Genomic DNA, 24,245 nt, shown 5'->3' on the forward strand with positions numbered 1-24,245 from the left:
CTTTTTGCAGATCCATTTTTTACAGACTTTAAAATGCATACAGTCGTGTGCATGAGGCCTTAGGGTGCTGGAAACTTTCACTATGGTTATCCCAAAAATTACAATGAATTTTTGTACTTTGTTCACAGATTTGTGTTTGACTGTACAGAAAAAACATCAATAATGTACATTATCTTCAGTCAGCAAGAAAGTCTTACTATTCCAAGATGGCAGAGCAGCTCTAGACAGATGGTCAGGGCACGTACTAACACAATGCTGGCATTAACGTTTAACATCTATCCCTAGTGGAGGACAAAACAGGAGGCATAAAACAAGCTTTACAATCATACTGAGGGAAAACAGCAGGTGTTCGGAGTAGATCAGTTTGTGATGTCCTCGCCTTCGCATTGTAAAAGAAAGACTGGTTACGAGGCATAGAGTCAACATCCACCAGCTGCCCCTGGTAAATAGCAGGTGAGAGCATAAAATGACAGGTCTCCTGCTCTAGAAATAGAGCAGCCTCGGGCAGTCGCTCCTCAGTCAAGTCCTCAGTTGGCACTTTAGGTGTTCTTCTAGCATATCCAAGCATCCTGGGCCCAGAGATCCAAATGCAAATGTCATGTAAAAGACTTTATTAGACAGGTGTGGACATTGCTTGTCATGGAGATTGAAAATACCTTTATTTTCACAATCCAGTGACAATTGTTTGATGAGCTTAATTCAATAAGCCATGCCTTAATTTACTTTTATTAGTTGTCTAAATATCAAGAGCAGCCATAAAACTTTGAGCAGATACTTGTGTCCGTGTCCACCATCTTTGATAAACATGCTCCACCCTGCGATATCATAAGAAGTCAGGAGACAATGCAGCATTGCAATAGGCGTTCTAGTGTGGTAGGCACTGACCTAAAAGGGGTTGTCTGGTTTAGAAGAACCATTTTTAAATACTCTATTAGGGATTTTGAGCTAACAGAAGGGTAGTATACTGTTCAGCAATCTATTAGGCAAAGAGCATTTCTTGCTATGGATGTGCATTACGTAGACAGACCTTAGATTTCAACATTAAACACGCAATTCTTTATTTCTCATGTGGGCAACTGAATGATTTCTGCCGCAGAATTGAGTTGTTCACCAATTGTCTATTCATCAGGATAACCTGTTTCAGCTTAGGCGACCCTTTTAACAAGACGGACAGCTACTTTCCAGCGCACCTAGTTTTTAATAAGCTTTTCATTAGTCAATAGTACAATGTGTGTTCATGAGGAATAACACTATATTATGTGTTTCTGGCATTTGTAGCAGTTCTCTCCTCTATAATAGATCTCTAGTTAGCAGTTCTCTCACAACTGGTGGATGAAGACTCTTACTTGGGCAGAAGCAGCCCCAGGATCATGGAGGATATATACAGACTTGTATGGATGTAAATAAAGCACTTGGGCTGAGATGGAAACCGTCAATTAAGCTGGCTGAATTTCGCTGTCCTGTCCCACTCAGTTCTTGCTCACTCCTACTCCTCACCTCTCCACAGACTTCTGTTGGGCCTCTTTCACACGAAGGATGCGGATTGTGTCAGGATGTGTTCAGTGAAACTTGCACCATTTCGCAAGTTTTGTCTGCAATTACGTTTAGTGTTTTAGTTTTTTTTCCAAGCTGGTGCATTCAGTTTTAATGCATTTTTCAAGCACATGAAAAAAAAAAAAAAAAAGATTTACAAACATCTTCTAGTAACCATCAGGGAAAACCGCATTGCATCCAGGTTATATCCGGATGCAATACATTTTTCACTGAACTCCATTCACTTCTATGGGGCCAGGGCTGTGTGAAAAACGCAGAATATAGAACATGCAGCGATTCTCACGCGACACAGAAATTATGTGAAAAACACATCCGTTCACTTCATGGATCGCACCTGCGCGGAAAACTCACTCCTGTGACAGGGTCCTTACATGTGTAATCTGGTATCTTTATGAGCCAGTCCGTTTCAAGAAGGAGTTAGCAGCTGTTACAGGTGAACAAACCATATTTCTCTGGTAAGATATATTACAAAGTTTTTTATGATCACTTGTACTACTGATTTATGTAAAGCTGTGTGAACAGTTAGTGATCATTTAACAGGAACTAGTCACATTGAACATGGGGTCTGAGCTGCAGGCAGCATGGTATAGAGCAGGAGGAGCTTAGTAGATTGATAGATAGTTTTGAGGGGAAATGATCAGTAAAACTTATTTATTCATTTATATCTGTGCTTCTTCTAGACTTTGAAGTCAAGGAGGCGGAATTTAAGAGAGTAAATTAGAAGTTTTACTTAGTCTTTCCCACTCCCAAAACTATATATCAATCTGCTAAGCATCTCCTGCTCTATATCATGCTGCCTGCAGATTATTTTGCATTTTCATGGTGACAGTTCCCATAAAATTTAGCATTCTCAAGACACTGGCACATGAACACGGGCAGTCTACAGTAGCTAAGCTGCTTGCTGACTTTCTCCACTTAGCAATAAAGATGTTTCAAAATCTTCAATACACAGCACGAAGAAGAAAACAAAGTTCAGAAAAACAGTCATCTGAGGGAATAAAAGAACTGGGTAGGCATATGTTAAGCACATTTAGAAAACCCGGATATTTTGTATAAGTTGATAGAGCATGTAATAATTTTTCTGACTTAACAGTAAGGCTACTTTCAGACCATCATGGATCAGCAAAAACTGATCTGTTACAATAATTCAACCACATGCATCCGTCATGAATGGATCCGTTTGTATTATCTGTAACATAGGCAAGACGGATCAGTCATGAACTCCATTAAAAGTCAATGGGAGACAGATCAGTTTTCTATTGTGCCAGAAAATGGATCTGTCCCCATTAACTTACATTGTGTGCCGTTTAGCTCAGTTTCGTTTTTCGCCAAGAAGCCAGCGTTCTGGTGTCCGCCGCCAGAGCAGAATGGTGACTGATCGGAGGCAAACTGATGCATTCTGAGGGGATCCTTTTCCATTCAGAATGCATTAGTGCAAAACTTATCCGTTTTGGACCGATTGTGAGAGCCCATGGCGGATCTCACAAACGGAAAGCCAAAACGCGGGTATGAAAGTAGCCTAAGCTATTCATTGCTAAATATTCTATTTCCCATAAGATGTAGCATAATACTTCCATGTTAGTCCTCTCTTACAAGATATTATTGCAAAATGAAATCATTATGCAACCTTGGTAGGATGGCACAATAAACCGTTCAGCATATCAAAAAGCCAAAGCTAAGCCACAAGAACTAGATTCCTTCTTCAAAGTCATCCCAATACGTTGTGGCATAGAAGTCGTTAGGCTGCGGGAGTCCTAGTTGTGCTGCAGCTGCAGCTCAGGAGGCAGAAGGCTGGAGTTGGCCTTTATACACATATTCCAAAGCACTGGCGATTATGCGCATGTCCTTTTCAATACTTCTGGCCCAGTTCTCCACGTCGCCAATCTCCTGTATTAAAAAAAAGAAAAAAAAAAATTATGAAAATAATCTAAACAGTGTGCAAATGCATTCACGCATAGGGACATAAAGTTTAGTGTTAGGCCTCATGCACACGACCGTTTTTTTTATGGTCCGCAAAAACGGGGTCCGTACGTCATTGACCGTTTTTTCGTCCGTGGGTCTTCCTTGATTTTTGGAGGATCCACGGACATGAAAAATGAAAAAAAAAAATCTAAGTCAAGTTTGCCATTGAAATGATAGGAAAAAACAGACACGGACGCGGATGACAATCTTGTGTGCATCCGTGATTTTTCACAGACCCATTCACTTGAATGGGTCCGTGAACCATTGGCCGTGAAAAAAAAAAAATAGGAGATGCGGCTGCCAAACGGTGCATTTTCCGATTTTTCCACGGACCCATTGAAAGTCAATGGGTCCGTGGAAAAAAAACGGAAAACGGCACAACGGCCACGGATGCACACAACGGTCGTGTGTATGAGGCCTTATTAGTAGAAGGACACAGTTTTTATTGCAACTTCCCAATATGCTTGAATTAACGAGTATGTGGTTTCAGAAAGGCTGAGTTGCACCCCGGTGAGGGCAGCACAGGATTCACAATTTCATAGGCTACCCCTCACTACTCATATTTCATAGCTGCTCATAGGAGGCTGATGGTCAACTGACTGATCCAGGCAGAGCAAGCTTTTGGAAAATCAACTGTTTAAAGTATAACTGTTGTATTTTTATTTTGGGGGGGGGGGGGTGGGGGGTGGGGGATTAGATTATTGGAGTGTGGTGTTTAATATCAACTTGGTGGTCCTATTTCAACTTTTCACTGTGTATTCAATTACCCCTTAATTCCATAGTTTTGTTCCCTGTACTGCCTGCTTTTACCTGTGCTTAAAATAGGCTTGCTATGCAGGTCCGTCTACCTGTTGAAGGACGGAGGGCGCAGAAGCACGCAGCGTGCAAGGTCACATTTACTTACAGTCCCTGGCTGTCAGTATTGATTAAAGCCAGGTCCTCCCCAGCAGCTGATAACAGTGCCTGGGCTGTGTGCACTTCTCCCTGTCCCTGCGCTTGGCAGAAGCTCCCTCACTCAGCAGACTGGGACAATGCAGAGCTGAAGCAGCGCAGACCAGGGAAGGGAGATCTGCCATCTGCTCAGTGTATAAATGAAAGCAACATGTGGTAAGAGGACCCCTTTGTGCTGCAGGAGATTAACCCTTTAGGGGGGAGGGCTCTGGTTACTGACACTTTTGGGGGGCTATTGTTACTGGCTAGTGGGGGCAGGCGGGATTAGCCTCAGGGTGAGGGCAGTGGCAGCCATCTTAACTGAATAGTGAAATTGCAGTTTTATGCAGACTGGTTGCTAAGGGCTGAATCTTATTAAACATGGGGTAAGTCAGTCTAATAGTACCTGATTCTGGAATATCATGTTATTAGTAACTACATATATGAAAAATGAAATTAGGGTCTAAGTGTGACAGTTATCCTTTAATTAAAAACCAAGATCAATCTGCCCTTTCTACATACAAGGGTAAGATGTGCTTGCCTCGGCAAAGTCTAGAAGGAGGCAGCTGCTACGATTTAACAAGAACCTGTGGGAAGATGATGGTTATGCTTGGGAGTTTGCTTCTTGTTCAGCAAAGCCTCCTAAGGTGTTTCGCAAGTTCAGGCTTGTAACCGTATAATATAGTAGTGTATATAATGCAACGGTATAATATGGGCCTATATACACAACTGGTTACACCTAGCTAGATAGACATAATATATACTTGCATTTCCTTCATTTTTTTTTTTTTTTTTTAACATATTGGCTTGTGAAAATCTTCCAGAGGGTGCAGAAGGCTAGTAGTTGCAGATGTACTACTGTGATAAACTGCTTACACTGCTAGCACCTAGCCTTTCTGCTGCCTGAGGTGAAAACTAAAACAGCGCCCCAACCCCCCAATGCCAATTTTGCAACCTAACCATTCCCTTCAGCTCCATATGTTAAAGGCATACTTGGGAAACATTACATACAGAGCTACAAAGCATACAGGGTAATGAAGACGTTCCTTTCTTTATTGTCTCCATTCAGACCAGACTGTCTGTTTCAGCAATCTACTGTCTCTGCAGAGTTTGACAACTAAACCCAATCCTGCCACCTCTAATACTGTGCCCACTGTGCTTCCCAATACTATACAGCAGAAACAGATAATCCCCCAGAAAATACTATTACCACACACACCGTTCCCCTTCAATAGTTATTGGCACACAGTGCCCTAAAAAATAACTATGGACAGCAAATGGTGTCCTCAAAAATAAGCTGATACTGTGGCAGGGTGCCTCTGGTGTAACTGTCCTAACAAAAGTCCCACCAATAGTAATAATTCTCTTCCAGAGTGCAGAGTGGTAACAGTGCACCCAATAGTAATAATGTCCCTCACTTTGCCCCCAGAAGAAATAATGCCCCCAGTAGTAAAAATTCCCTCTAAAATGTGGGCCTGTACAAAAAAAAATAAAAAATGACCCCTTATAATGTTTGCCAGTAAAATAATTCCCCCTTGCAACGTGTGCCAGTACAAAATCGCCCTCTTATGTGTGCCAATACAAAAAGTGTTCTCTTATAGTCTCAAAAGGGGCCATGTTTCCCTCTATAAAGAATGGAGGGTTAGGGGTCCCAGATCTTCGCAAATATTATATAGCTAGCCTGGTAGACCAGACTAGGGAGTGGTGACGTCCGTCCAATCCTCAAAGATGGCTCCAGATAGGAGTCCTTTATTAAAATTAAAAGGACATTCTCTCAACGCTTTCTTAGCAGCCCATACCCTAAGCAAGCTCACATATCTCCCTCTACTCACCATGCAGACTTCCCTTTTTGCATGGGACTGCCTCCTCCGTTCACTTCCTTCCACCCCATTTCATATCCCAGATTTCCCGCTTACAGTGCTGGAACACCATATCCTCCATCTCAACCTATCCTTATGGATGTCTAAGGGGATTAATTCCATTGGTCAGCTGTACCAGGGTCATACTCTTCTGGAGTTTGCCTCTCTACAGAAGTCCTTTTCTATTTCCAATTCTACCTTTTACCAATATTTGCAGATACGAACACAATCTCTCACTAAGGGCTCATGCAGACGACCGTTGTTTTTCGGCCCGTTTTTCACAGATCCGTTGTTCAGTATCTGAGTTTTTTCTGCCGATTTAAGTCCTCTTCCGTTCCGTTATTTTAGAAAACATATCTGTATGGTTTCTGTATGTGATCCGTTTTTTTGAGGATCGGAAACAGTAACTTATTAATCACCAAACACATGAGCAATATGGGCTGGGCCATAGTTTTTCTACAGTATGGATCCGCAAAATACGGATAAAATACAGATGTGTTCCGTATTTTTTGCGGACCAATTGACTTGAATGGGGCCTCTGACCGCGATTTGCAAACAATAATAGGACATGCACTACTTTTTTGCGGAACATAAATATGGAAACGAAATGCACACGGAGTACCTTCCGTTGTTTTTGCAGACCCATTGAAGTGAATGGGTCCGGATACAGTCTTAAAAAAAAAAAAAAAAACAGAACAGAAGCGGAAAAAAAAATACGTTTGTGTGTATGAGGCCTAACACTGCAAACCTCGGCTCCACCTCCTAGTCTCTGACAAGGGTCTAAACCGTAGATGTCTCTATAATCTACTCTGAACTCCTGTCCCCTATGCAGGAATCAAAAGATCCATACATGCTCAGATGGGCAGATGAATTAAACAAATCCTTCCCCTTGGAACAATGGAAATCCGCCATATATTGGGCAATTAAAAGCTCTCACTGCATTAACCATGCTGAACAGAGTAGAAAAATTCTATTACGTTGGTAGGTTTGAGCGATATACCAGTATCCACAATATGCAGAGATATTAAAAAACGGTAATACCGTTTCCTAATTAACCGCAGTATTTGATGACGTCATAGGAGCGGTCGCATATGTGCTGACTGCTTCTAAAATGTCCGCTTCCTGCCACCTGCTCTTACGTTCCCCGGTTACTGGCCTCTGCCTCCTGCATTACCACTAGCGCGCGGAGGGCTGAACCTGGCTGCAGGGACGAGCAGGCTTTTTTCACCCCCCACTTTATATAAACCTGTCATAAACTGCCGCACAGGTCTGGTGCTTCGCAGACGCCGCCTTTCACCTTGCTCTGCTCCACCTCCGCCGCCTCTCGTCTTGCTCTGCTCCTCTGCCTCTTGTCAGCGCAGTAGTTTGAGTGGCATATGACTAGAACTCGGTGGGACCTAACAAATAGACTTTTCTCTGACCCATGGGGCAAGCTAACATACAGCAAGGTCCATAAATATTGGGACATCAACACAATTGTAATATTTTTGGCTCTATACACCATGACAATGGATTTGAAATGAAACGAACAAGATGTGCTTTAACTGCAGACTGTCAGCTTTAATTTGAGGGTATTTACATCCAAATCAGGTGAACGGTGTAGGAATTACAACAGTTTGCATATGTGCCTCCCACTTGTTGTGAAGGGACCAAAAGTAATGGGACAATTGCCTTCTCAGCTGTTCCATGGCCAGGTGTGTGTTATTCCCTCATTATCCCAATTACAATGAGCAGATAAAAGGTCCAAAGTTCATTTCAAGTGTGCTATTTGCGTTTGGAATCTGTTGCTGTCAACTCTCAAGATGGGATCCAAAGAGCTGTCACTATCAGTGAAGCAAGCCATCATTAGGCTGAAAAAACAAAACAAACTCAGAGAGTTACCAAAAACATCAGGTGTGGCCAAAACAACTGTTTGAAACAATCTTAAAAAGAAGGAACGCACTGGTGAGCTCAGCAACACCAAAAGACCCGAAGACCACGGAAACAACTGTGGTGGATGACCGAAAAATTATTTAGCTGGTGAAGAAAACACCCTTCACAACAGTTGGCCAGATCAAGAACACTCTCCAGGAGGTAGGTGTATGTGTGTCAAAGTCAACAATCGAGAGAAGACTTCACCAGAGTGAATACAGAGGGTTCACCACAAGATGGAAACTATTGGCGAGTCTCAAAAAACAGGAAGGCCAGATTAGAGTTTGCCAAACGACATCTAAAAAAAGCCTTCGCAGTTCTGGAACAACATCCCATGGACAGATGAGACCAAGATCAACTTGTACCAGAGTGAGGGGAAGAGAAGAGTATGGAGAAGGAAAGGAACTGCTCATGATCCTAAGCATACCACCTCATCAGTGAAGCATGGTGGTGGTAGTGTCATGGCGTGGGCATGTATGGCTGCCAATGGAACTGGTTCTCTTGTATTTATTGATGAGTTTAAGGGAAAGAAGTGGAATGTTATGCAATGGCCAAGTCAATCACCTGACCTGAATCCGATTGAGCATGCATTTCACTTGCTGAAGACAAAACTGAAGGGAAAATGCCCCAAGAACAAGCAGGAACTGAAGACAGTTGCAGTAGAGGCCTGGCAGAGCATCACCAGGGATGAAACCCAGCATCTGGTGATGTCTATGCGTTCCAGACTTCAGGCTGTAATTGAATGCAAACGATTTGCAACCAAGTATTAAAAAGTGAAAGTTTGATTTAGGATTATTATTCTGTCCCATTACTTTTGGTCCCTTAACAAGTGGGAGGCACATATGCAAACTGTTGTAATTCCTACACCGTTCACCTGATTTGGATGTAAATACCCTCAAATTAAAAGCTGACAGTCTGCAGTTAAAGCACATCTTGTTCGTTTCAAATCCGTTGTGGTGGTGTATAGAGCTAAAAATTTTAGAATTGTGCCGATGTCCCAATATTTATGGACCTGACTGTATAAAGCAGTAAGTGATCTTGCTGCCATCTGCTGCAACTTTACCAAGACTTTGTACAAACATTAATATGTGTCACCAACGCATGTGTCTTCACTCCACTGTCACAGGTTGTCCACCTGTGATGCGATACGCATATGAATAGAGAGGTCACTGTGTACATACATGGCGTGTATATATATCGTGTGTACTGGGCTCCGGTAGACTGATGGTTTACATTGATAGCGTTTCCTGTGTTTTCAGCTGCGTCGCCCTTTGTGACCGACAGCCCACTACTGACTGCTAACATAACCCCTGGCTATTTCACTACTCCTCCTTCAGGTAATGACTGCAGTCACTATCCATGGGGGTGATATATAGGGGTAGGAGAACTTCATATTTGAAGTCCTCTTTCTCATGTACTGCTATTTTGGGGGGGGGGGGGGGGGGTGGAGAGTGACATCACCATAGAATGACCCCCCCCCATACCAGTTGTCACTTCTAGCCCATGTGGAGCCCTGACCTCTTTAAAATCTCCCAAAGAAGATTTCCTCCACAAATTATCCTAATAGGATCTTACCCCAGTAACATGGATCGTAAGAGGTGTCCTTACACTACCACACACCGCCCCCATGCAGTATAACGTCTCCTTGTGGCTGCCCCCATGCAGTATAACGTCTCCTTGTGGCTGCCCCCATGCAGTATAACGTCTCCTTGTGGCTGCCCCCATGCAGTAGAACGTCTCCTTGTGGCTGCCCCCATGCTGTATAACTCCATGGATCACTGTGCTTAAGGTATTACCTGATGGAGTGAGTCTTATGTGAAATTTTTGGACTGCTGGGAACTTTCTTTGGCTCTTCTTTCACATTCATTATAGTTATTATTTTTGTGATTAGTGTTTGTACCTATCTGACTCACTTTTGCTATATTGTACAGTGACCTATGGGCTCCATTTGTTTGTGGACTTGTTTCTATACTTTTGGCATTTGCAGACCGCTGGTAGTGGGCGTTACCTACCACGTGTTGCTACATAGGATCCATTTTTTAACCGTATTGATGTGATTATTCTATGATATTTTTTTTTATTGAATTGGATTGGATTGGATTTAATAAAGACTTAATTTTACTAGTTTTGCGTGGCCTTTTTGGTGTTAATAGGGTTTATTACCACGCTTATGGCAATTACTTAGGTGTTATGGGAATTTTTCCATACAGTATAAAGTCTCCTTGTGGCTGCCCCCATACGGTATAACGTCTCCTTGTGGCCCCAAGTGTTATATGTATGTATATATATATATATATATATATATATATATATATATATATATATATTATCCCGATACATTTCTTAATATAGTTATCGTGCAAATATTTTTTTATATCGCCCAACCCTACTCCGGACAGACTGTCGCATATAGCCCCGAACTTCTCTTCCCCATGTTGGCGCAAGTGTGGCTCAAGGGGCTCCCCCTCCTATATGTGGTGGTTCTGCCCAGCAGTTTCACTATTGTGGAGAGAGACAGAAAAGCTGTTGGAAGAGGTCTTGGACACCCACACTCCCTTGTCTGCAGAACTGGCGATTCTGAGCAATGGTCTAGATGCCATTCAGCCGTCCTTCCGATGGTTAGTGTCATGGCTACGTGAAAGGTAATAGCGAGACATTGGAAACAACCTGTCACCCCTAACATATCGGAAGTTACCCAAATGGTAAACTTACATATGATGCATGAGCTGGTTTTTGCTCACTCCTTGCAATCCAGGATAAGAGCACACAACCAATGGCTGATGTGGCTTTCTAGCACGCATTCCACTACGCAGCCGACCGCCTTACTATAAAAGAATGTCTACGGGCCCACTAGCCCAGGTGCAGGCCCTCTTTTTAGGTCTCTCTGGTTGCTGGCTATTAAAATTCTCTTACAATTGTATATACAAAGTATTCCAGTCTCATGTCTTATACTGTATATGTAAAGGTGATAATACCATGTATCATGTTTTTCTCTATTGTTATTTTGGATCTTCCTTTTTTTTGTGTATACTGTTTACTTCTCAACATGGATAATATGCTTGAAAATCAATTAAAGGACAAAAAAAAAAAAGGAAAAAAGGGTTCCCTTATGACGTGTGCCAATACAAAAAACAAAAACCCTTTAATGTCCGCTGTAGAACAAATGTCCCCATAGTGGCCACCTTAGAATGTCTGCCAGTACAAAAATGCTTTCTTACAATGTGTGCCAAGAACAAAAAAATGCCCCCTTTTAGAGGCCCCGTTATGTGCCAGTACAAAAACGCTCTTTTTTACAGCCACAATGCCCACATAGTGCTTTCTCCAGTTACAAATTAAAGAGGACCTTTCACTACTGTACAAACTAAAAACTAACTAGATCAGTGGGCAGAGTGGCGCCCAGGGGTCCCCCTGCACTTAGTAGTATGCCTGGGAGCCGCTCCGTTCGCCCGGTATAGGCTCCGGTGTCTGTGCTCCCTCTGACTGATTTTTTGTAGGAGGCGTGTCCCTTGCTGCAGTGCTGGCCAATCGCAGCGCACAGCTCATAGCCTGGCTATGAGCTGTGCGCCCCCCCCCCCCTCAGAATTAAGCATTGGTGGCGCAGTGCGCCCCCCCCCCAGTATTAAAAACATTGGTGGCGCAGTGTGCCCCCCACCCCACAGGATCCCCTCTCCCCTGCTCCTCCGATCGGAGCCCCAGCAGTGTAATGCTGGGGCTCCGATCGGTTACCATGGCAGCCAGGACGCTATTGAAGCACAGGGGAAGCACAGGGCAGCAGGGACAGTTTGAGATCCTATTCACCCTGATAGAGATCTATCAGGGTGAATAGGACAAGGGTTCTAGTCCCTAAGGGGGCTAAAAGTTAGTAAAAAAAAAAAAAAGTTACAAAAATAAAAATAAAACACCAAAATATTAAGTATAAATGAAAAAGAAAGATTTACAAAAAAAAAAAAAATATATACACATTAACAATAAACATTCATTTTCAGCCGATTTGTGGGAATTTTTTATTTTTTTTTCAAAAATGAAAATTCCCAGAATATCGGTATAAATTATCGGCTATCGACCTGAAAGTTCACAAATTATCGGTATCGGCCCTAAAAAAAAAATCAATATCAGTCGATCCCTACTGGAGAGGGCAGCACTGTGGGAGCATAACTTTGTGGGAAGGAGTCTAAAGGTGTATAACTCTGTGGAGTTCCATTAAAGGGGGCATAACTGTGTGGCGGGCCATCTAGGGGGCATAACTCTGAGGACGACCACCAAAGGGTGCATAATTATTAAGCGGGCATCAAAGTTGGGGCCATTTAAAGGGGCATAATCTATGAGGGGGGCTACTTAAAAGGGCATCATACTATGTGAAATCTACTTAAGGGTACATAAATGTAAACCAGCTCACCTTACAATCGCTCTTGTAGAATATAAGAAGAAAAGATGGTTCCAGCACTTGTAATAACTCAGTTGCCTTTATTTCTTTCTTGTAGCATGTCACTCACATGGACACAAACTAGGGATCGACCGATATTGATTTTTTTTAGAGCCGATAATTTGTGAACTTTCAGGCCGATAATTTATACCGATATTTTAAATATATCTTATATTAGTTGGTAGTCACTGAGGTGGTGGAAATTTGCATTTGGCACTAGTATATTATAAATTAATAAAGCCCTTAGTTGGTAGTCATTTTATAATTTACATTTATAATATACTAGTGCCAAATGCCAATTTCCACACCATTCCTCCCCCTTCTAACTGACTTTATTAACCCCTATCAGACATCAGATGAATAAAATAAAAAAAACTCCTCACTTCTCCATCTCTGGGTCCGGCATCTCGCTCCCCTGTGCTCCCCGGCCCGCGCTGCACTGTCACCTGACAGCATACAGCGTCAGGTCATAGTGCGCGCACTGCGTCCTGACGCTGTACGGAGTCAGGACAGTGCAACGCGGGCCCCATTAAAGAAAACCAGGGAGGGAGAGTATTGGAAGCGCTTGCTGCGCTTCTTCCCTGCTCCCGACACCCGATGCATACTAGTGAGTGCTTCCATAAGCGCTCACTAGTATTCGCTTTATACGCATTATCGGCAAGGTTAGATGCAGATACCGATAAATGTGCAAAATCCTTATTATCGGCCTATAATATCGGTACTTCCGATAATCAGTCGATCCCTAACACAAATTTTCATCCCAGCATGGTTGACGTGTTTCGAACACAGGTGTGTTCTTAGTTGTAACCCAACGAGAGGTTCACTGCAGGGCTGCAGATATACCACCCCCTTCCAATCACTTCCGGGGGTGGGAATAGCCCAGTGCAGGTAATCTCATTAACTTGCCACGCACCAAAAAAAAAAAAATATTTTTTATATATATATATATATATATATACACACATACATATACATACACACACACACATACTTGACCGAGTGGCCTAAGGTCAGAGGATTTCTGCACCCGACTACATCCACAAGTGCTGCTGCTCTCTCTTTGCTAGATATATATATATATATATATATATCTCTCAATCACACAATACAAAGTACACCTATAAAATTACATTAGTAATGCATCTTATGTATTATGCTATAAGAACCCATTACACAAATGCCATCATTAATTTGGCTCTGCTACACAAGAAAGACGCAACACATAATAGAATAAAAGGGTAGAGGTTTTTTCGTAGTAAGCATTGTCAAAAGCAAGATTCTATCCCCCTTGACAAAAGTGGCAGTGAATCTCTCATTAGGTTACGACTAAGGCTACTTTCACACCAGCGTTAAGTGCGGATCCGTCTGGTATCTGTACAGACGGATCCGCACCTATAATGCAAACGCTTGTATCCGTTCAGACTTACATTGAAAATCAATGGGGAACGGATCCGTTTTTAATTGCACCATATTGTGTCAGTGAAAACGGATCCGTCCCTATTGACTTACATTGTAAGTCAGGACGGATCCGTTTGGCTCCGCATCGCCAAGCGGACACCAAAACGCTGCAAGCAGAGTTTTGGTGTCCGCATCCAGAGTGGAATGGGGGCGGAACGGAACCAAACCGAGGCATTCTGAACGGATCCTTATCCATTCAGAATGCATTGGGGCAGAACTGATCCGTTTTGAACCGTTTGCGAGAGCCCTGAAACAGATCTCACAAACGGAATTCAAAACGCCAGTGTAAAAGTAGCCTAAGAACACACCTGTGTTCGAAACGCGTCAACCATGCTGGGGTGAAGGTTTGTGTCCATGTGAGTTACATGCTACAAAAAAAGAAATAAAGGCAACTGAGTTATTACAAGTGCTGGAACCATCTTTTCTTCTTATACTTAAAGTTACATCATACTGTGTGGGGGATATTTAAGGGGCATCACTTTGTGAGGGGAGCATTTAAGCGTACAGCATACTGTGTAAGGGGGGCATGTAGAGAACATCACTGTTTTAGGGGCTTTTAAGTGGGGCTCATTCTGCGTGAGGGGCAGCTAAGGGATCATTCTACTGTAAGGGGGCACTCAGCGTATTCATACTCTGTGGGGAGGAACTAAGGAGGCATTGCAATGTGTCAGGGGCACTAAGGAGCATCATAATGTGTGGGGGCACCAAGGGATCACCCTGCTATGAGGATACACTTAGGGGTATCACACTCTGTGGAGCACTAAAGGGATACCATACTGTCTGAGGGGCATCATTATTGTTAGGGGGCACTGAAAGGACATTGTTACTGTTTGGTCGACAGAAACTAGATTAGGTGGGCTTGGAGGTGTGGATTATTGTAAAAAAATATATAAAAATAAATTAATTTAAAAAAATGCAGCGCTACACGCCAATGGTGTTGTCCCTCCTTATATATTTTTTTGTTTTGCAGCTCGGACCTTCATCCTACAGCAGACTCGGGTATGTGGACCTTTACAAAAAGTACTTGAGTACTCCTGGTCTAGAGTGTTGCACTGCGACGCGTCAGTCGCAAAAAAAACAAGTTGGATTTTTGTGCGACTGTCGTGTCGCAGTCATAGCATGTCGCAGTGTGGCGCCATTGCCTATCACAAAAAATGTTGTGCGACATGAGTGTCGAGCAACATACGTTGCAGTGTAGTTTCTCCCGTTTTGTCAAGCGACACACACACACACACACACACACACACCCCTAGACCTAGCCTTATATTATAAATTTGAAAATTTGTCCAAAGAGAGAGTGGCGACTCGGGGAGACTCACTTTCAGCGCCTGATTGAAGTTTTCCACCAGACTGATCCACTGCGTCGTCTGCTTTGCAAACTGTGCGGCCTGAATCTGCAGTGTCTTCACTTCATGGTCCAACTTTCTCTGATTCACATAAGCCTGGGCCACACTGCATTGGAAGAAAAAAAAAAAAAAAAAAAAGGAAACAAGAATGACTCCTGTAATGACATTTTGGCTTGTCACACATGTACAGCAATTCATTTCCCTAAATTTCCCAACACCGTGGAAGACAATCGAATTACACAATCAATGGCAAATAGATCCGGACTGAAAACAGAATCCATTACTGCTTGATGTGCTGGAAATTCCCATAATCATATGGGAGACTGCAATGTAGAAAAATCTCAGAATTCAGAAATGATTACACAGCGCCCCTTGGTGGCCACATTCTCTTCTACGCCGCCTTGACTGTACATTACAGTAGATGGCTTACTGAGGAAGACAATGGTAATAGATTTAGTATTCTGAGGCAGAGAAGTCAGCATGGTGTTACAGTGCAAGAAAACACATACCTACATGGTGGACGATGAAGTCAAAAGAAGAGTAAATCATTTATTGTATTGTCATTATTCCTTATAAATGCAGTCCTTAGCTGCTGCAGAACCTCTTTTTGGAAGGAACTTCATGACAATTACTTGCTGAATAACAAAACTTTATATACCCCATATACTGTACCTGCTGCATCGTCCCCAATGACAGTGCTGTCCTAATGTCCGTTAGGATGACAACATGGAGGCTCTGACTGCCGCAGTGCCAGTCACAGCCCTTACCACAGTCATACTGCCCCCCAGTGCCACTCAAAAGTGCCATGTATCGCTTTCTCCATTTCATCCACAGCCCTATCCCACAGATTTGCTACCTCCACCACCAAACAGCTACAGTTGCACCTCTCCTATCATGTCTGGTTTAATAACTACGTGCAATCTTCTCCTATTACCTTGTTGTGTTATCTCTCCATTATTCCTACTAGAAGTTTATGAATGAATTGCTAACTTGGAGTTGGGGGTGTCCCTGCAAAGCCTCCCACTGGAAGAGTGTCGGACTGTACACGGGCACCCCCCCCCCCCCCCCCCCCAGTTTGTTTCAAATTTACCAGAGATTTCACCCCTATAAAACTAAAAGGCCAATTCAGTTTTTTGGCGCTAATTTTGGCACGCTTCTGCCTCAAAGTCGGCTCATAAAAACGCCTCAAAACAGCCTCCAATTCATTTCAATGGTAAGCAGCACATGGAACAAGACATAGAACATGGAAAAAGAAGCGTGGAAAATAGAAGTAGCGTGCCCTATCCTGGGATGGAATTCACACAATCTTCCATTGAAATGATTCGGAAACTGTTCCGTATGCGTCTGTGCTGATCTATGCGCAGAAACCACAAGGTGAGAATGCAGTTTTCTATTGAAATAAACACCCGTTGGTAAAAAAAAAAAAAACAGGGGAAAAAAAAAAACCACACACACACACACACACACAAGCTAAACAAAACAAAAAAAAAAAAAACACTATGCCCAAAATCCGGTCTGAATTTTGCAGGTGGATTTTCAAAATCTGCCCTGTGAACATACTGTAGAAGTGCTGAAATCCATAGTATAAATCCACGGCACTCGTGCAACCCGTGTTTTTCACACTACATCTCAAAACCACATGTATTGAACTTTAATTTGCTGCAAGTGTGAATGTGGCCAATATGCTGGAAATACTCCTCATAAAATTACTACACGTATTTATAGTGGCATCCCTCCGCCACAGAAATCTGGGACTTCTGCAGTGGATTTACATGTTGAGGGCTATGTACACCTTTGGGGGGGGGGGGGGGAGGATTTTTCTTTTATCTCATTGTACTTATTTTGAACTAAAAAAGCATTTTTTTAAATTGGTCTTTATTAAAAACTTGGAGCCCTTTTCTCTGTACAGGGCTAAGGTTCTCTAGTAGTAGGATCTGAATTTTCACTCTGTTTCATCAGACTGCTCAGCTGCCGGCTCCTTATCTCAGACCTTATAAACACTCATGATAGCTCAGTTCTTACCTTACTGATAAAAGCATGGCTTAAATAAGTGTTTATGACCTCTTAATAAAATTAGAGATCAGGATTATTAGAGGATTTGCACAAAGTGAAAGTGAGATTCTCACAGCTAGACAAACAGTTAAAGGGGTATTCCCATCTCAGACATTAGGGGCATATCACTAGGATATTCCTCCAATGTCTGATAGGTGCAAGTCCCATTTCTGGGACCCGCACCTATGCTTAAAATGGAGCCCACAAAGTCCTGGAGGCCCACCTTCCATTCATTTCTATGACAGCGCCAAAAATAGCTGAGTAATGGGCTATCGGCTATTTCTGTCAGCCCCAAAGAAGTGAATGGGGCGGTGGCTGCACTTGCACTGTGCGCCTCCCATTAATTTCAATGGGACCTGCGAAAATAGCCTAGTGTGTTGCTCGCCTATTTTTGGCACTACCATAGGAATGAATGGAGGGAGGCAGCGCATTGGGGGCACACCCTAGAGATATGCCGCCAATGTCTGAAGTGGGAATACCCCTTGAATCTTTTGTGACACAACGGCTTGATATTTTTAATGAAGACCAATTGAAAAAAAAGATTTTTAGCCCAAAAAGGGTAAAATACAATCATAAAAAAGTGCGCCTGAAGGTGTACATAGCCTTTAAAATATGTCATATAAGCAAACCCTTTGAATTCACTTCTGCCGGGAAAGAAATGAGCATTAGTCTTCCTACACCGCCCCACAGTTATCTAGGTCTACCAAAATTTGGGTCAGACAACTGGTGATAAATAAGTGTTTGCAGTAATGATTTTGCAGTGCTTTAAAGAAAAAGGGAGACCCTGGCGGCTGGTATCAGATCTGTAGATAATTCTACTTAAAAGAAGTTAATATTAACAGCTAAAGGATGTCTTAAACCTGTAGCACCGCTCCCATAAGTGCTGAATCAGACTCCGTGTAAATGGCTGAAAAATATTATTACAAATAATTATAAGGCCTCTTTCACACGAGCGTGACGGATTGGTTCCAGATGCATTCAGGGAAACTCGCACCATTTTGCAAGCAAGTTCAGTCAGTTTTGTCTGCGATTGCGTTCATTTTTTTCCGCGCGAGTGCAATGCGTTTTGATGTGTTTTTCATGCGCGTGATAAAAAAAAAAAAACTGAAGGTTTACAAACATCTCTTAGCAACGATTAGTGTAAAACACACTGCATCCGCACTTGCTTGTGGATGCAATGTATTTTTCACTGAAGCCCCGTTCACTTCTATGGGGCCAGAGCTGCGAGAAAAACGCAGAATATAGAACATGCTGCGATTCTCACCCAACGCAGAACTGATGCGTGAAAACGCTCATGTACACAGACCCATTGAAGTGAATAAGTCAGGATTCAGTGCGGGTGCTATGCGTTCATGTCACGCATTGCACCCACACGGAAAACTCGCTTGTGTGAAAGGGGCCTAAGGATTTACCGCTTCTCTCACTGAATGAGAATCCTGCCAGGAAGAGCCATTAATGACACAGTATACTGACCCGCCCATGAGAGTGCAGAGTTGGTAATGATGAGCGCACCCTGGAAACGTGGATCCGGCTGTACTGAGCGTAGGGTGTAACAAAACCAAGCAGGCACCAGTAGTCCAAAAAGCTAGCGCTACAAGAAGACTCTGAGATTCGCCTGTGACTAATTGCAAATGCTGCCAAAGTCCTGCACTTGTGACCAAAAGTCTAGAAAATTAGCAATTTTCCAATCATTGTTTTGTGCATCGTAATCCCACTGACAATCAGTAAAGCTTCATTTAGACCACCCACAGATATCCTAAGGACCCATAACATGGACCACCTAGCAATGCAGAATGCAAAGTTCAACGCCCTAAATTTCTGCCAAATATACTTTTTTTTTTTTTTTTTTTTTAATCAAGCAGAATAAATTTTTATTAAATACAAACTGTAATAAAAAATATATATAAATGTTGCCTTCTGCCTCACCCACTTTATCTGACATTTATTTTGGAAAACGTGGAACAGATGCTTCAAAAATATGGAGCTCATTCTGGACATCATATTTCACAATGTATTTACACCAAAAACTGGCATAAATACATTGAGAAATCTGCTTTCCTTCTATTACAAAGCAGCCACCACTAGGGGGAGCTCAGCGCATAGGAATTTATACAACTAGGAAGCTGTAATAATCTCTGCATTGATCTCTCCCTAGTGGCAGCTGCCTAACAAGGCAATGTTTTCACTAGAGAGCGAGTCCAGTGCTGGGCCACCCCTCCGTCATAGTAGTCGTGTGGTCCGACTCCACTGTAGGTACATCACTGTCAGGCAGATTATCAGAAAATAATGTTGCTACGAGTCCTCTATTAACTAAAAATGCCCTAATAGGACAGTAGAAGTGTATTAGGCGCCCCCTAGCTGTTAGGCCTCATGCACGGAGTGCTGTCCACATCTTTTGCGGCCCCATTGTGTTCCTCGCATATGTCACTATATGGCCACAAGAAAGGGTCAGTTAAAGGGGTTTTCCGGTTTTAATACCAAACTGGACAACTCAAGGGATCGACCTGCAATAAAGAATAAATAATTATTTACCTGACAGATCCTGCGCCGTTACTTCGGTTTTTCTGACAATGCTCCGTTTTCCCAGCTGCAACAGTGATTGGCTGTAGTGGTCACGTGTTGGAGAAGTGACTTCACTGCAGCACCCGGGAAAACAAAGCGGCGGTGTAGAATCTGCCAAGTACTGGAAGTAAACATCTATTCTTTACTACAGGTAGATCTCCCGAGTTGTCCATTTTTCTCTTGTAACTGGAAAACCCATATAAACCAATGGTTGAGATGTGATACGTAACACGGCCGGAACATGGATGTGGGAATCTGACCTTATCAACATAAGGGTGGCGTCACATCACGTTTTTTCCCCAGATACAAAAAATGTATACGTTAAACGGAGCCCTCAGACTGATGCCATACAGTGGCGTCCGTTCACCATGGAGTTCTATTGTAAAAAAAAAAAAAAAAAAAAAAAAAAAAAAAATTTTTGTTTACCGAACTCCACAGGATACAAGAGCGTGGTGCGCTGCATTTTTGTATCTTTTTTTTTTTCCTAACGTACACGTCAAAATGTGATGTGAACCCATTCTAAGCGACTCCTCCTCTGCATATCTTTCTTTTTTTTTATTATTATATTTTACAATACAAATATATATTTATGGTATGTGTGTTCAGGAGATACACCAAGGCCCCATGCACACATGTACATTTTGCAGTCTGCAAATCCCAGATTTGCAAAGGACGGATCCAGTCCATGTTGCATCCGCACTTTTTCGCAGACTCATTGACTTCAATGGTCCATATTTTGCGGACAAGCATAGAATATGGTCTATCACATATTATCAGTGTGCTTTCCGCATCCATATGTCTGTTCTGCAAAAATGCGGACCACGGACCCATTGAAAACAACGGGTCCACAAATAAAATGTGGACGGGGCGGTGCCCGAATCTATATTTTAGAGAGATGCAATTTTCAGACCGCAAAACATATACGGTTGTGTGCATGAGGCCTTAGAAACATTTTTAATTTCTACAACCAGTAAGGTCCAGACATCACCATGTTCCAGGCTGGTGAGGACATCATGTAGACCCCTGCAGGTAGTCACTCACCCCACATTCAGATGATCTACTAGAGCCTCTGTCAGGGTGGTAGCCGCAGCAATGGCCTCCTTTCTTCTCTTCTCTGTCAAAAAGAAACAAAGATCCTTACTTATTACTGCCTCTGGTATAACACTCTGAGCGCGCGCCATCCTCTGGGGAAGCGGAGCATGCACGCTTGTAGAAGGAGCATTGGCAGACTGGAGCGAGCAGACCAGGACGCTTCGTGTCCACCACAGCCTGGCTCACTAGACGGATGAAGAAACAAAACTAGGGGGCGCTGCCACTGCAAGGTAAAATATCTGTGTACATTTCTACTCACACATTCTGTGCATTCCTGACGCCGGAAACCAATGGTCAGGTGGCCGGGGATGGTGCAAAAGTATACATAGATATAAAACACCTCTCATGGCATTGATTGGCCGGCAGTGGTGATGTACATGTAGCGGGAAACCTCTTTAAGGGGTTCTCTGGGCATGGCCGCCAGCAACCTGTCCTAGAAAGTGAGCAGGAATGGTTGCCGCCACTTGCAGGGATGCGATGGTGAAACCTCACTATACACTGCTCTACAATAGATGGTAATGATGTGACCCTGCCTATGATATGCCATCACGGCTGAGCAGCCTGACAGGACCACTCACCAATATGTAGTATAGGCAGGTTGCTGGCAGCCATTTTAAATCATTCCTGGAGAACCCCTTGAGGACAGCAAGCTCAAATAAGTGAAACGGATTTTCAGTCATGGAAAATTCTGCAACAAAACCCATAGGGGCACATTTACGGAGACCGGCTTTTTACGCCGGCAGTTTCCCCCTCTGTGATCTCGCTAGATATGTCTAATTTCTGACGAGGCGTGTGCAGTCCACGTGCCTGGAGTAAAAACATGAGCCCCTATCTGCCATAGTTTTTAGCTAACATTTGTGCTTGCCCCCCAGGATTACTGGCAGATCTTCTAACATACATGGCCATAGACCAGGGGCAGACTGGGAACTTAGTGGCCCTGGGGAAAAAAAATTAAAAAAAATATTATTATTATATAATAATTATATATATATATACATACACACTAAAAGTGGCCCCGTTTTGTAGTGGGGCCCAGACTGATGGAAAGCGGGGCCTACACAAGTAGGCAGGGCCAGCAATACCATATTGTGGCAGATTATACCACCCCAACAGCGCCAAATACCACAGTCATCACAAAATACATCCCTAAAAACTTCCACCTTCTGGCAGGGAGGAGGGCCCCAACCTGTCCATTCTTCTTACATCCATTGTGGGGGAGATTTATCAACACTACTGTAAAGGAAAGTTGCCCATAGCAACCAATCAGATTCCACCTTTCATTTTTCGCAGCTCCTTTAAAAAATGAAAGGTGGAATCTGATTGGTTACTATGGGCAACTAAGCTAGCTTTCCTTTACACCAGTGTTGAAAAACTCTCCCCCTGTCTGTTCAGTGTCCCATCACAAGGGATTAATAAACGCTTCACGTGACCTGTGCACAGCAGTGACTGGCAGCGGCCCCTCCTATCACTCCACACACGGAGGCCCGGTTACCATGGAGAATGCTCAGGCCGGGGGCTTCAGGCAGACGGCTAGGCCGCGGGCGGTGGTCGCTCACCTTGCAACTCCTTCCTCTCGTTCTGTTTGGTCTGGTGCTCCTTGAGCAGCCGGGAGAGCATGGCGGGAGTGACGTGCGGGTCCACGAGCACTGAGCGGAAGTGGCGGGAGAGCTCGTGACTGCGGGGGCTAGTGCCTGCTGCTCGGTCCTGTATGGCGTGTGTACATGGAAGCGCGGCGGCTATTAGCCGTGTTCACACGTGACGACTTTCAAGAACGCTTGACATGAAGACGTTTTCCTTAAACAGGCCCCGCCCTCAGATATTGACCCATAATGTCTGCCATTAACCCCTTAAGGACCTGGCCAGTTTGCATTATTGCATTTTCATTTCTGCATGATTTCCAAGACCCAGAACTTTTTTTTACCTTTTCGCTTACTCAGCCATATGAGGGTTTATTTTTGCAATGCAAGTTGTATTTTTTAATGGCACCATTTGAAAAATCAGGGGGGAAAAGTGTTGAGTGATTTAAAAAAAACAACGTATTTAAGGCTACTTTCACACTAGTGCGTTAGTTTGCCGGTATTGGGATGCGTCATAGGGCCTCAATACCGTAAAAAACCGCTTCAGTTTTTCATTGTTAATGGGGACAAAACTGAACGGAGTGCTCCATACCGGAGAGCAAACCGCAACATGTAGTTTGCTTTCCGTCCTGGGATGCGGAGCAAGACGGGTCCGGCGTGACCCCGAAAGCAAGTCAATGGGGACGGATCAGTTTTCTCTGACACAATAGAAAACGGATCCGTCCTCCTTTGACCTTCAATGGAGTTCATGACGGATCCGTCTTGGGTATGATAAAGATAATACAACCGGATCCGTTTATAACGGATGCAACGGTTGTCTTAACAGTAACAGAAGCGTTTTTTGCTAAACCCTGCCGGATCCAGCAAAAACGCTAGTGTGAAAGTAGCCTAAATCTTTTTTTATTTATTTTTTCTTAGTTTTTATTTTTAGAGCGTTCATTGTGCTCTAAGAATGACATGACCTTATTGTGGGAGTCAGTACAATTACAGCGGTACCACATTTATATAGTTTTTATTGTGTTTTACTGCTTTTGAAACAAAAAAAATACTTAAAAAAAAATGAACCTTTTTCTTTTGCATTGCCATATTCTGACAGCCATTACTTTTTTATGGTTTCATCTACAGAGCCGTGTGAGGGCTTGTATTTTGCTGAACGAGTTGTAATTTATATTAGTACTATTTTAGGGTACATACGTCTTTCTGAACATTTATTGGTCAAATTTTTTTTGGGGGGGGGGGGGGCAAGGTGACCAAAATGTTTTATATTATGAAATTTTTATGAATATTTTTAGATTTTAATAGTTCGGACATTTTTGGACACATCATTTTGTTTTTTAAGTTTATTTTTATATTTATTTGTAAATTGAGAAAGGGGTGATTAAAATATATATTTTTTTACTGTAATGTTTAATCCAATTAGGGGATTTGCGATCCTTTGATTGTTTGTACCATAAAGTGCAATATAATACTATTTAAGTCTTTGGGGGGTTTTACTGGCTGCTTGTCAAGTCCTGCTACA

General features: G+C 42.9%; 1 protein-coding gene across 1 annotated transcript; it reads right to left on the reverse strand.

The window, feature by feature from the left end:
- Nucleotides 1-596: 596 nt before the first annotated feature.
- On the reverse strand, nucleotides 597-23,076 carry BLOC1S1 (biogenesis of lysosomal organelles complex 1 subunit 1). Its single transcript, XM_044286839.1, has 4 exons — nucleotides 22,706-23,076; nucleotides 21,099-21,171; nucleotides 15,417-15,549; nucleotides 597-3,441 (listed from the first exon to the last, which is right to left on the reverse strand). The coding sequence occupies exons 1-4, from the start codon at nucleotides 22,764-22,766 to the stop codon at nucleotides 3,331-3,333; spliced, it is 378 nt and encodes a 125-aa protein (XP_044142774.1). The 5' UTR covers nucleotides 22,767-23,076; the 3' UTR covers nucleotides 597-3,330.
- Nucleotides 23,077-24,245: the final 1,169 nt, after the last annotated feature.

The sequence above is a fragment of the Bufo gargarizans genome, chromosome 3, assembly GCF_014858855.1.
Source record: "Bufo gargarizans isolate SCDJY-AF-19 chromosome 3, ASM1485885v1, whole genome shotgun sequence".
In the NCBI taxonomy this organism is placed as follows: Eukaryota; Metazoa; Chordata; class Amphibia; order Anura; family Bufonidae; genus Bufo; species Bufo gargarizans.

Excerpts from the sequence above, each read along its gene's own strand:
- BLOC1S1 (XM_044286839.1), bottom strand. The coding sequence starts at position 22,766 with ATGCTCTCCCGGCTGCTCAAGGAGCACCAGACCAAACAGAACGAGAGG. Across the intron at positions 21,172-22,705 it reads CGAGAGGAAGGAGTTGCAAG|AGAAGAGAAGAAAGGAGGCC; the intron begins GTGAGCGACCAC and ends TCTTTTTGACAG. Across the intron at positions 3,442-15,416 it reads ACTTCAATCAGGCGCTGAAA|GAGATTGGCGACGTGGAGAA; the intron begins GTGAGTCTCCCC and ends TTTTTAATACAG.